Raw genomic sequence first — 13,237 nt, 5'->3', positions numbered from 1 at the left:
CAATATCATATCAAGGTTTTAAAAAATATAGTAGACTTCTAGGAACATTATAGAAGTTAATACAAAAGTATTGTAACAACAACATATATGTATTTGGATTCCTTTCAATTAAGTTGAAAGTAACCACTTTTATCCTGAATATATAATATAATAGTTTTAGAGTCATCATATTAACAACTTATGTATAATTTTTTTTATCAGTAATAAACAATGAATAAATGTGAACCACTTCAGGGGTGATCAAACCCTTATACAAAATAAAAAAAACTTAAGTCACCCCATCCTAAAACGCACACCACGAGACACCTATGATTTAAAAACACTCATGACTTTACTCAAAATCAAACATCCTAAAAACAAGCACTTGAGCTCAAAAACATATAAAGAAACCATCCTCATATAGACTAAAGGTTCGATACACCAATCAGAAAAGGAGAAAAAAATTAGAGAGAGACTTAGACGTAATCCAAAACCAAACTTTTACTTGAACCAAGACAACCACTTAAAACTATCGACAACTTATCTATGATACATCTATCAACAAACTATTTGGAATGGTAGGTCTTTTAGTTTATGTAGAACACAATTATGAAGAAAAAAGTCCAACTTATTTCGTTTCCTTAATCTTATTAATTTTCTCACAAAATATTTATAGAGTTTACTTTATAAATCTCAAAACTAAATTTAGATTGAATTTAAAAAGAATGTTAAATAAGTAAGAGGAAAACTAATTATATTTTGATTAGATTTTTTATTTAGTTCTCTTATATTGGTTGATTTTCGCTAATGTTTCATGTTTCTCTAAGCAACCCTTTACCTAACACTTACAAAAGAATAAATTTAGTTTGGTGAGTTTTTTTTTTTTTTAATATTGCGAGATTTATATTAATAGGTGTCTAAATAAGATAATCAATAATTTTTTGTATATCTTATGTTTTTTTGGTGTAAAAAGCTTTTACCAGAATAACTGACTGAATTGTTAATATCTTCTTAATACTTCATGACAAAATCAAACTATAATTTTTGTTTTGTTTTTAAACTTAATTTGTTATTATAATTTTATGTTTTACAAATCCTTCAAAACCTAAAAATACAAAATTAAAAGTATTTAAAAAATATTTTTTATAAAAAAATTAAAAACCTGCATATTTTTTTATCGTAATAAAGTACTTTATGTATTATTTTGAAAATATATATTTTAAAATATATGTAAAAAAAGTCTTCTATACATAGTTTTCCATTATTTTTCATTGAAGTAAGAAAAAGAAAAAGAAAAAGAAAAAGAGAAAGGAAAAACTTCAGGCTAAGTCTTGAAACGGTGCGCATCGTTGGATACCTTCCCAAGATTTGCAGGTTGATCTAGGATTCACATTTTGTGTCTCTTTCCTCCATTGAAGCACCTTCAGCGATCTCAAAAAACATGTATGGTATATGTGAACCTAACTTCATCTTTCTCATTCCTTATTCCCCCAATTTCTGGGCTCTCATTTCTGTGCGGTTCTGCTTGTGATTATAAATCGTGTGTGCATGTAAAACTAGTCTTGTTTAGCGTTTATAGGAGATGTTTGTGTTAAATTATATGGTGATTGAGGTTGATCATTGTATGAAATTATATTTTGATTTTAATGTGTGCGTTTGGCTAGGTTGGGTTTGGCAAACAAATATTATCAGGTCTGAGGCCAGCTACCGAAATACTTTCTGATTTCTCTCTTAATTTTGTAGCATGCCTAATTTTCTTTCAACCTTGTGGATGGGGTCAATACTGTATTCTTACACCCGGGGTAGCCTTTTGCTTATATTCAGGTTATATGATTCTTTCAGTAATTAACCTTGTAAGTTTGTTAGTGTAGCATTAGGTATATTGCTTCACTAGTATTAACTTTTAACCTTGAACCACTTTTCATTGTAATTTGTATGACTTTTCTAGCTTTGATGTTGTTTATACATGTCTGGCTTAAGAAAGTTATGGTCCTTGTTTGGTGCTCTGTTGCTTTAAGAAAGTTATCTAAGTTTTAGCCAAAACGACTCCAAAAAATAATTTCTCCCACTACATTAAAACTCCAAATACTCAAGAGATTAAACACATAATGATAATTCTCCCATAACTTATATTGGTGTTGAAGATATTCTTTAAAGGCATAGAGCCCGCTCAGCTTTGGGGCTTTTTAGCGCTGGATTGTTTAGTTAATATTGTTGTCAATGCTACTATCAGTTTATTTCATCTATGAAGGTAGAAGAAAGAAAAGGAAAGAGACTTCCACTCCCATTGCTACTGTTCTTAATTAGCAGTGTTATTTTTTAGATTCAATATTATACTTGAAAAAGGCTTTAATCAAGCTCGTGGCAACTACCAGGGAATCAGATTTTCTAAAATGAAATGCAGAAGACTTTAGTTTAGAGTACTATTTTAGTCTCAATACAACCAAATTTAGAGATAAACACAATATAAAAGTTTACAATAATTGAAGATGATATAACATTTGGAAGCAGTAGGTCGTTAGTTATTACTCCAATTAAATAAATAAACCAAACTAAAACTAAAACACTAATTAAGGTAAAATATCTAAATCACTATCTCTGTTTACCACAGACAAGATAAAAGCTAAAAGTAACTCCCACCTAAAATGAATTACACAGTGGACTCATCAAGTTTCCACATGTGTATGAGAAGAGGGGGATTTTTTGTTGGGTATGGAAATTTGAAGGGCAATATAGAAAAGAGGGGAGTTTTGAATGGGTATGAGGTTGGCTCAAATAGACCAAGAATGATGGAATCCAATTCATACTTCGGAGAGTGAACAATGAGACAGGTAGCTTACTTTATGGATATGGTAGTGGCTTCTAGGCCCCTCTCCCTTTCTCGCAGTTTGTCTCTGGGGGGTTTCCGCTCAACTGCATCAACATTGACATCATTAATTTTTTTGCTGGACTCACCATTGTCGAAGTGTTGTTGGTCAGAGAGGGGATGGTTCACAAACGAGCCATTTGTAGTCTTTGTGAAGGAGCAATGTACTTAAGAGACACTTCTAATATAACACCTCAAATTGGAATCTTTAACCAAAGTCAAAATGCACTTGAAATATGATTCTTCAAATAGGAATCACAATACCCTATAGCTAAGACAACTTGTGAACTTGCATCCAAAATTTCTTTGAGTCTTAATATGTACAACCTCACCCTACCTCCCACAAACACAATAAGTTACCCTTGTTGACCTCCTCCTTCTACTCATTGAAATTCCTTCCTCTTCAATTAAAGAAAAAATGTTTATGCTCCACTGATGTTTTTTTATTTTTAAAATTTCCTCCATATTAATCAGTCAAAAGTTAAGAGTTTATTTTAAAATTTAGTTAAGTTAATTTTGATAAATTTAATTTTAAGCCATCAAATATATGATTGAGATGCCAATTTAAATTAATTTTAACTATAAAGTTTGTATGATAACATGTAGTGAGAAGAACTAATTTTGTGTGTTTGTAAAAAATGTACCAAGTTAATCCATGACTCCATTTTCATTGACAGTAATATTAATAACACATTTTCTATTTAAATTAATGATAAAATTATATTTTTCATATTTTTATTTGTAATTCTATTGGTGAAAATTTATTGAAGTTACTGTGTATGAGACTTTTAAGAATGATAACTAACTACATAGTTTTATATGATATAAATCTTAGTTAACTATTAAATTAGGATCTTATATGATATGTGATACACATACAATAATTTATATAATATTTTTTTCTGTTTATATTTTTCTATCATTATGACATGTAATAAATTATGTCCAAGAGTGATTAGCACAAAAAATATTGTGTGCAAATTGTTCTATGAATTGATCTACAAATAACATTTGTCCCTTTTTATAACGTTTTTATGACTTTTTCCTCATTCTAACTTAAACACGTGCATTTGCCACAGCCCTAATCCTAATGCTCTTTGGTACCGCTGTTCCTAGGTATGATTTCTCCGTTTTTTTTTTCAATTCTCTCAATTACTATTTTCTCTCTTAAATTTTGATTTTCAGTTTTGTATTTGTAACTCATTTGGAGATTTTGTTCACTAGCGGCAATTTTTTTGTTTTCGATTTATTCTCTTACATTTCTTTTTCTGCATCGTTTTGGTGTGAATCGAGATGGCTATTATTTTCATCAGTGCTTGCTTCCTGGTTTTGATTTGATTGTTATTTATTTTTTCTGTATTTATATTGTACGTGTCACTATGTCATTCTGTAAATTCCTTTTTGTGCCCTCCCCTTCACTGTATTCTTAATCATTGCTTATGAATCGTGTGAGTTTTTTTTACGTGAATTTGTGATTGATAGGTACTTAATTTGATTTTTTTGTCTAAGTTTTTATGTGTGTGTGTGTGTATTCAGACCGTCATCTGGTTCAACCACTTGGATTAACTGGTTGAACCTTAATCTGAAACTTTACAGGTTTGTGGTTTGGTGTGTTTTCATAGCATCAATTTTTCCCTGGAGGAAAGAAAAGAAAGCAAAGTAACCTGTAGAATAGAGCTTTTTGAGCCTTTCAAATTGACATGATGATGGGAGACAAAACAAGTGAAGAAAATCAGAGGTCACTAGCAGCTCCTTTCATATTTTTCGTTGTTCTAGCTTTTCACTTTGCTTCTCAGAGGATTAATCAATCCAAGAAGGTGATCTCTCTCTTTCTTCTTTTCCTTTTTCATTATTCTAACAATTTAAAGGGATTCAGATAGTGATGCTAATATTGTTTGCTTTTAGATGTTTGGTTTGGCATATATCTTATTTGGCTCACATTTGCTTAATTGGAGTTTTGGTTATTTGATTTTTAAGCTATTTATGAGATGTTAATTGCTGTCCATTTCACACTTATAATAGGATTCTGGGAAACAGTTTGCTTATATGCACTCATTATGTTTAAATTTAACATTTTAAGAAGAATAGTTTACACTTTTCAAAACTCATTTAATTCCATGCTTTTTATGCAGTTGTTTCCTTGAAAAAAAATGTATAGGATGGGTAACTAGGTTCTGAATTTTCATGTTTGGTTTAGTGATTTATCTTGTTTAGTGAAAATGAATAGTATGTCACGAAAGTATACAGAAGATGAATAAGATGGTGTCAGAAACAGTGAACAGAAATACCTTCAGCCCCCACAGATCTTGGTCCCAAGTTTAGAGATGAAATATCTACAATTCCCTCTGTTTCCCTTGTCTATTTCATGCTCCCATTAATCATTTATTCGTTTCCTATTAACAAATGCCGCAATGTGTTTAACTGTCTGCTCCATTGACTGCTGCCACATTTCCCCTCCCCTTTTTTTAGAGGAAACCGTCCAAACTCTTTGGGTTGGGTCATTGTGATTTTAGTCTAGCATTTGCTAATGAAACCTATAGTGGATCAGGATGACCCTGTAGTTTTTTGACTTTTTTTAATCAAGCTTTGGAAATTTTCAATTTGAATTTTCTTCTTGAGTTCCCATGGTTGAGAATGAAGAAAGCTGTCATGAAACTCCAGTAGGACAATGTTTAGGCTGTTGTAGGATTGTTGCCTTTATTTGCAATATGCTATATCTTGCAATTTGTCTCTACCATAAATTTTATGTTTATTGACTTTTACTTTGATCTACAAGAAACATATCTAACACATTGACTGTTAGATTATGATATTAATTTCTTTTAGTTTTATGCTTTTGCTTCAGAGTGGATCCGACAAAGAAAAAGAAGCTGAGTTACATAGAGAAATAAAAGAACTTTTGAAGGAGGCGAGCTCACTGGCACAGTACGTTACTCATGCTTTGGCAATTTTTTCCTCCATGAAAAGAAATGGGTCTTATATAGAATTCCAACTCTTAATGATCAGAATTATCTTTGTCCTTCCCTATTTTAGTCTCAACTACTATTTACAAGGGTGGGCATACATTCTATATAAGCATGGAAGCTAGTAGCCTCACCCCTTCTATCAATTTATTTTTTTCTATACTTTTGGTTAGATCTATGATAAAAATATTATAGATATATTACATTGGTAATTGTTAGAATTTATGAAATATCTTATCATGTCTTAGTTTATCCTCTTGGATTCGTTTTCTTACTTCCTTATCCTATCTTAGGATTAGTTATCATATTTTATTACCATGATTGGTTTCCTAACAATGGTTTGTACTCTAAAGGTTTTTGAACATATCAACACATCAAGACATTGTAATTCATCTCAGTTATTACTAATTTAGTATTTTATTATCTTTTATCTCTCTTTCTTGTTCTATACCTAAAATCTCATAATGACAATATGTTTTCAATGAAAGAAAACATGTAAATTTTCATGTTCGAGCCAACTATGGGTTCTTTTACCTTCTCATTTATTGTATCTTGAATAAAATATTTTGTGAAACCCGAAAGGCCATTTATTTTATTTGTTTTTTCTATGCTTTTGTGTTTACTTCCAGTTTCTATTTTCTGAAAGTTTCATAGTAAATGAGATGCTTTATGGAAATTATGAAAAATAGAAATATCTTACATTTAAATCTAATATATTTGAATAATATATGTTTGTGAGAGTGTACATAAGTGATTTCATTCTTCTCTCAGGCCATCAACCTTTGCACAAGGTGCAAAACTCAAGAGGAAAGCCGCTGCAAAGGAGAAGGAACTTGCAAAGTGTAAGTTATTTACACGAGTCATTTCTTGTTGCATACTACATTTTTTATAATGTAGTGGGACATTTCAAATCTGCAATTTTGAGTTTGCTTTGAGTATAAATGTTTTGCCTGCCTACATTAAAAAGTGTAGATAGGTGGTACATATGCTCTTTTCAACTGTATTTAAAAAAAAACAACTATGATTTTAAACTCATTTGTGTTTTTCCCCTGTATTACATGATTCTGTGCCAGAGTAAGTAATAATATTGAAATCCAAGGGGGTAGAAGCTCTTTCAAGCTGTTATTCTTTGTGGTTTTGTCTGGAATGCTTCTCTATCAATCATGAAAAGGGAACAACAGAACTCTTGAGCTGACTTTTTTATGTTATTTGTCTTTTATCCTTTTGATGTCTTTTCTTTGTTTTGGGAGGATTTCAGATTATCAGTCTCTGATGTTGGATGAGCAGCACAATAGGGAAAGGGAAAAAGAATTGGGAAGAGGCAAATATATAGACAGGAGAATATAGATTTTTTTTAACTGAACTCAAGTTAGGCCAAATCAAAATTCTGAAGAAGCTACATTTGGATGAAAATACTAATCCTTTCTAGACCAAGCCAACTAGATAACCAAACAACTTAAATTTCTAGATTTTTTAAGATATTTAATAAATTTCAGAACGAAGAAACACTAAAATTCCAATTAACAATAATTTTGCTGGTGATTAAATGATATAGTTCTCCTGTAATCTTTATCCTTAATATCACTTCTTCATGTATTCTTAACCTAGTCATCATCACTTTGTATTTTCAATCCATCTCTATAAAGTCTTCTTATATGAACATGTTTACTGATCATATTACCATAATCATCAATTGATGGGATTAGGAGCAGATATGATAGTTATTGACAGAAAATAGGAGTGGTTACGTAATATTAATTGTGTATATTGTTTAAGTAGGTTCAGTAATGTAGTTTAGGAGCAGTTATTTTGTATAGAAAATGAGGAAGAAGTGGGCAGAGGAGGCGTTTTGAAGTTTTTTGGACAGAGTTATTCTCTGAAAGAGTTGTTACAAATATGGGACAGTTTCAGCTGTAATTTTCTAATTGATTAGTGTGCCTAAATACCAAAAAATGCTAAGAGGGCATGGTGGTTGCTGGAAAGAAAAAATGACCAGAGGACCATCCTTTGCTTACTCAAAACATAGGAAGATTACTCCCTCTCCAGACCCTCCTCCTCTGGTAAAAGACTTTAAGAAAACGTTTTAAATGACACTTGGCTTTTAGAACAATTAAGTTTCCATATTTTATGATAGTTAAGTTTACATTCGTGTCAGTTTTCTAAATGCTTGATTTAGGATTTTAATTTCCTATATCAAATTCAAAATACTAGGCATTGTGCATTTAATTTGCAAAATTATGGTGCTTGGCATCAAATGATGTATTGGTTAGAGTAACAAACTTTTACCCTCACTAAAGGATTATGGAATGCATAGCATAGGATGAGACAACCACTTGTAGATAAATTATTTTGTTACCTAATTTTTATGAATATAGAAATTAGGTAACAAAATTGTTTAATAAATTGTTTTATGAATATAATCTCATATGTACAATTACAACACTGGTGATTATTTATCAAAATATTGCAAGTGCTACTTAATCCATTTCTAAACAGATTAGATAAGACTGCTACTGAGTTAGCTATTTTTTTAAGTTGGATCCTTAAGTAGGTGGAACTAGATTTAGTCGCATAAGAATTTATATGCTATTTGTGCTGAGATCATGGTGAAAGTAGCATTACCGGAAAAGTTATACTTTAAACTAACATGCAGTTCAAAATTTACACGTCAAGGATACTGCTTTGTATTCAAAATTTCTGCTTATCTCAAAGGTATTTTCTGATCTAGAAATTGTTTCAGGTTTACTTATTTTCTTTGCAAAGGCCGATAAGATATTAACATGGTTGTGTGATGCAGGTTTTAACATATCTAATTTTCCTCATGTGGTTTTGGAGTGTTCCTGTGGCTAGCATATCTCAACAACTTGTGCAACCATTTGGTAATGCAATTATGATTAATACTTAATTTTACTAGATTATGATACAAACTCTCACTCATTTGTATTAAACTGTTGGGAGCTTAAAATAAGAAAATGTGCCTTTTTTGGATTCTAATATCTACGGACTTGCTGATTGAGAATATTTACTTATATTATTTAGTTTCCTTTCGTATTAGGTATAGGTTATGGTTGTAGATATATTTCTTGGCTATGATTATGGATATGTTAGGTTTACTTTTGGTTATATACATAGGCGCAAAATGAATTGTAGTTATAATATATTTATAGAGTTCTTGGTTGAATTTTTTTTGAGGTTTTTCCAATAAAACAAGTTTAGTTGCAAACTCTTCCCTTAACTACAAAACGCTTCATAGTGCTAAGATGTGACATTTATAGGCATAGTAATTGATATAATTGAAGTATTAGGGTTTGTTTGGATTAGATGAACTTCTTCATAAACATTTGTAGGGGAGAAGAACAAGAAGAAAAAAAATGCAATTAGTTTTTTTATAAATTAAAATTAGCTTACACACAAGTTTAAAACAAAATTTTAGGAAAATTGTATAAGAGTTTCTACAATTAGCTTGTGTAGAAGCTAATTTTTAGTTTATGGAGAAGTTGATTTCAATTTTTCTTATTTTTATTTCTAAGAATGTTTATGAAGAAGTTCGTCAAAATATGCTCATAATTCAAGAACTTTACTATATTTGGTCGTCCTATCTAACTTTTGGTCCCCTTATTATTTTATAATTTTAGAAATATGAATAAGAAGATAAGCTACGCATATTGTAAATACTTTTCTAACTGAGTAATTATTAAGTAGAATAGATGTATGTATTGCGGGGTGTATTGGTTTGAAATTTTAAAAGACTATTTTGACAAAAAGTCTTGTGGATTTTACTAGACATGTAGGAATCTTATGACTTCAAGATTGTTTAGAAGTCTTTTTGGATTTTAACCAATTTATATTGTAACAATCTAAAAGATTTAATGAATTTATAAAATTTGAAAGAATTTTATCCACACTTAGAAAACATTCAAAACTACAATGTTCCGACCTCAAGTTCGAGAGATAGTATCGCTAGGGTCAATCACCGCATCTGAGGTATTGTCCGCTTTGGAGGTCGGTGCTCCGTCACGGTTTTGTCCTTAAAAGACGCTTCGGTGGGTTAAGGGAGTGTATTTAAACTGTCATTGGCCTCAACTCCTAAGCGATGTGGAACTATAATGGCGGTACCGGAACAAGTAACAATAAAGTAATAAGTTTTGGATAAAAAAAGTAAACTCAGTACAATTTTTCATTAGTTAATTGGTTCTAACTTTATGTCCTACTCTATGCATTGGCATTTTTTTCATCCATGTTCTTGGATCTGAACAATACATTCCAGATTATGGTCCTTTTTGCATCCATGTTCTTGGATTTGAACAATATGTTTCAAACTATGATCTTTGTTATCTGAAAATACTATAGATGAAGATGTCTATTGGTTAAATTGTAATTCTTTTGTGAAAAAGGTTATCAAGTTCTGCACACCAACATCTATATTGGCTTCCGTAAAGAGAGAATACACATGTTATAAAAAATCTTAATTGAATACTATTGAAGTTCGTTGCCATCCTGAAAAAATCCTTCTTAACTCTAATTGAATGCCATGACTTTTTTCGTTCATTTAAAGTCTGAATTGAATACCATGAGAAAAACACTTTTAAAATCCTTGAAAATCCCTTGTTTTTATTTATATTATATAATAATACTTTTAATTTAAATTGATGCCATTTTTAATATAAATTTTTAATTTTAAACATTGTAATTTTTGTTTAAATTAAATGTGTTTAAAGTTAAAGTCGTTTGTTGCACCGAAAAAACATTTTTTTTGTCCAAATGTGGGCATAGGAGACAAATGCATTTCTTATTGCCTTTTTTTAATGGTTATGATCTGAAAATTATTTACATATTTTTGCAGGGAGATTATTATCTTGGAGGACTGGAGGGATTGAAAATAACAATATTATGGTAAGCAATTTCTAGTATCTTTCCTTCTTATATTTGAAACTTTGAATAAAAAAGAGATACCCAAAGCAAACCCTATTTAGGTTTTTATGAAAGAAAATTCGATGCAAGAATTGCTGAAAATTGTCTCTGGACTACACAATGTTGATCATAGTTATATGAAATTTTATGCTCATATACATGATGTGATATGCATATAAATCTGTTTCTAATAAAGTATTCCTATAATTATAAAAATTCTAGTTATATAAGGAAATAAATAATAAAATATAAAAGAAGAATAAATACTGAGATACTCTAAACTATTTTATGATATCATTAGATATTTCTTATATTTCTAAGACTTCTTAAGCTAAAGCTTTACTAAACTTTCAGCTTATTACAAGAAATTATTCATTTCCCAACAAATAAAAAACATAGAAAATGACCTTCACCAAAAAGTAGTTGGAAAAACAACTCAGGGCTATTGAAGAAGTTAGAGAGAATTGTTATAAAGATAGCATAGCTAGAATGGTCATCAATTTGACAGAATTTTCATGACATGGAAAGCAAGGTTTGTTCGGAGCAAAACCATATTAGGAAGTTTTAAACTGATAATATTTTTGGAAGGAAACAAGTTACCGCCGGAATGAATGTCGGTTTGAAAGAAGTTGCCATGATTTGTATGTGGGAAAAAATCACCAAAAAGAATGATCTTCGATGGGAAAGAAGTCACCGCTAATATGATTCATACAGGAGAAAAGACTCACCACTTGAATAATCATAGGTGTGAATGAAGTCACTACTAATAAGTAACTTAAAAATTGCCGAAAAAATCATTGTTAGTGAATAATGAGTACTAAGAAATCACCAGCGAAGAACAACTGTTGTCGGAAAAGTATGCAGCAGGGGGTGAACTGGAGTGGAAAATGGAATAAGGTACTGTGATGGAAATAATAGACAAAGAAAGGGATGATTGATTATATCTATATTACACAACTTGATAATTTTATACATGTTGATGATAATAAATACAAATAGCTATAATAATTTTTGTTTATATAATGCTTTGATATGCTATAAATAAGATTCTAAGAAATGTAACTCTAATTAGATATTCCTATATTTATAATGGTCCTAATTAAATAAGAAAATTGATCATATAATATAAAAGAATAAATTTTAAGAGAAAGTGTAAGGTACTCTAAAATATTAAGGCACTTCTCATATTTCTAATATATTTCAATCATTGAATGTATTGTTCGTTGCTCTTGCTTTTTGAATTTGGATGTATTTAGTAGTTTTTGACAGTGTCCTGAATTATGCCATGTTATGATGAATTCAAATACCCGTCATTTAACAAACTTCATTGGTCAGAGTTGAAAGATGGGAGCTTTTTATTAGAAAAAAAGGCTAGTGTCTCAGCATCTAATAAACTATTCATTCTTAGCTGAAATTCATATTTGGAATTTTGGATCAAAGTTTGCAAACATGAATTTGAAGAAAAAAGTATGTCTTAAAATGAGTTTACTGCAGTGCAGTTTATGTTTTAATATTTGTTGTTCAAAGTATGTCGATAAAATGAAATTTATTGTATAACATTATCAAGTACTTTTAGTATTGAAAATAATTTTCAAAAGCAACTAATTTGTTGCTTCTTATTCAAACTTTGTTTTGGGTGAAGCGATGATGAAAATGTGACTTTTAGAGGCAACAAACATAATAGAAAATTGAGTTTAGTGGTCCAAAAGTATGTTGGAGGAACCCAAAACGGTTATCCAAACATACCCTTAACGTATTCCAACTCGCAACTTTATTGTTTTCAATAAATTTTAACTAGTAGAGTATGTTAGAAAATGTGTTAAACTCCTCAAAAGAAATCACAATCTCCCGATTTTGAGATGTAATCATGAATTGGTGTTTCACTTGTGTATTTTGTGGATGGAATGTGCTTATCCAAAGCACTGGAAGTGAGTTTAACTTGCAATCAGACTACATTAAGTTTGGCTCCTCCACCTCTTAGTTTTACTTTTCATCTTTACGTGGAAGCTGGTAATTTTTCATGCTTTTATGCATTATACAATATACAGTGCAATCCACTGTTTTTCTACCCACTAAATAATGTAGTATAAATAAAAGAAGACGTGTGAAGCTTGTAATAGTTTATGAATGGCGTTCCAACTGTTTTATACTATTTCAGGTTGGGATAATACCTTGGCTGATAGCGTCTACCAGGGTTAGCAGATTTGTTTGTAGACTCGCCTATGGCAAATAGATGGTGATGTTCTTCATCTAGAATCACATAACATTGTTACCTCCTTCGACTGCTTGGTCTCCTGCATTTAAATGGAATGAACAAGGCTTCACTAGATTTGTTCCTTCTCTCCTTCTCTGGTTGATAACCATTATATTGTGTAAACTCCATTCTGCATATGCAAGCAAAATTTTCATATGCCTGTAATATGATAAGAGTTGCAGCCCCCACCCTACCCCTACTTTGGTCTTTTTTAAGGAATTGGTTTATATTCTTCTGGATTTCTAATTTTTTTTGAAACATGTA

The 13,237-nt window shown here is 30.5% G+C and overlaps 1 protein-coding gene across 6 annotated transcripts; it reads left to right on the top strand.

The window, feature by feature from the left end:
* The first annotated feature begins 1,254 nt into the window (after window positions 1-1,254).
* LOC137808529 (protein GET1) lies at window positions 1,255-13,237 on the top strand. Of its 6 annotated transcripts, none has more exons than XM_068609685.1 (10): window positions 1,284-1,422; window positions 1,723-1,803; window positions 3,925-3,961; window positions 4,442-4,662; window positions 5,691-5,770; window positions 6,580-6,650; window positions 8,462-8,520; window positions 8,606-8,687; window positions 10,652-10,701; window positions 12,878-13,237. In XM_068609685.1, the coding sequence occupies exons 4-10, from the start codon at window positions 4,546-4,548 to the stop codon at window positions 12,950-12,952; spliced, it is 534 nt and encodes a 177-aa protein (XP_068465786.1). In that variant the 5' UTR covers window positions 1,284-1,422; window positions 1,723-1,803; window positions 3,925-3,961; window positions 4,442-4,545; the 3' UTR covers window positions 12,953-13,237. The 6 variants fall into 6 exon arrangements, with proteins under 6 accessions (XP_068465790.1, XP_068465788.1, XP_068465791.1 ...); XM_068609686.1 differs by having other exon boundaries at window positions 1,310-1,427; XM_068609689.1 differs by lacking the exon at window positions 1,723-1,803 and having other exon boundaries at window positions 1,255-1,422.

This window comes from Phaseolus vulgaris, chromosome 3, assembly GCF_000499845.2.
Source record: "Phaseolus vulgaris cultivar G19833 chromosome 3, P. vulgaris v2.0, whole genome shotgun sequence".
In the NCBI taxonomy this organism is placed as follows: Eukaryota; Viridiplantae; Streptophyta; class Magnoliopsida; order Fabales; family Fabaceae; genus Phaseolus; species Phaseolus vulgaris.
This window is presented reverse-complemented; position numbering and strand designations above follow the sequence as displayed.

Bases quoted from the DNA above. Each gene is read 5' to 3' on its own strand.
- LOC137808529 (XM_068609689.1), top strand. From the start codon at position 4,546: ATGATGATGGGAGACAAAACAAGTGAAGAAAATCAGAGGTCACTAGCA. The intron at 5,771-6,579 runs GTACGTTACTCA...TTCTTCTCTCAG, and splicing joins GAGGCGAGCTCACTGGCACA to GCCATCAACCTTTGCACAAG. The intron at 8,521-8,605 runs GTATTTTCTGAT...TGTGTGATGCAG, and splicing joins AATTTCTGCTTATCTCAAAG to GTTTTAACATATCTAATTTT.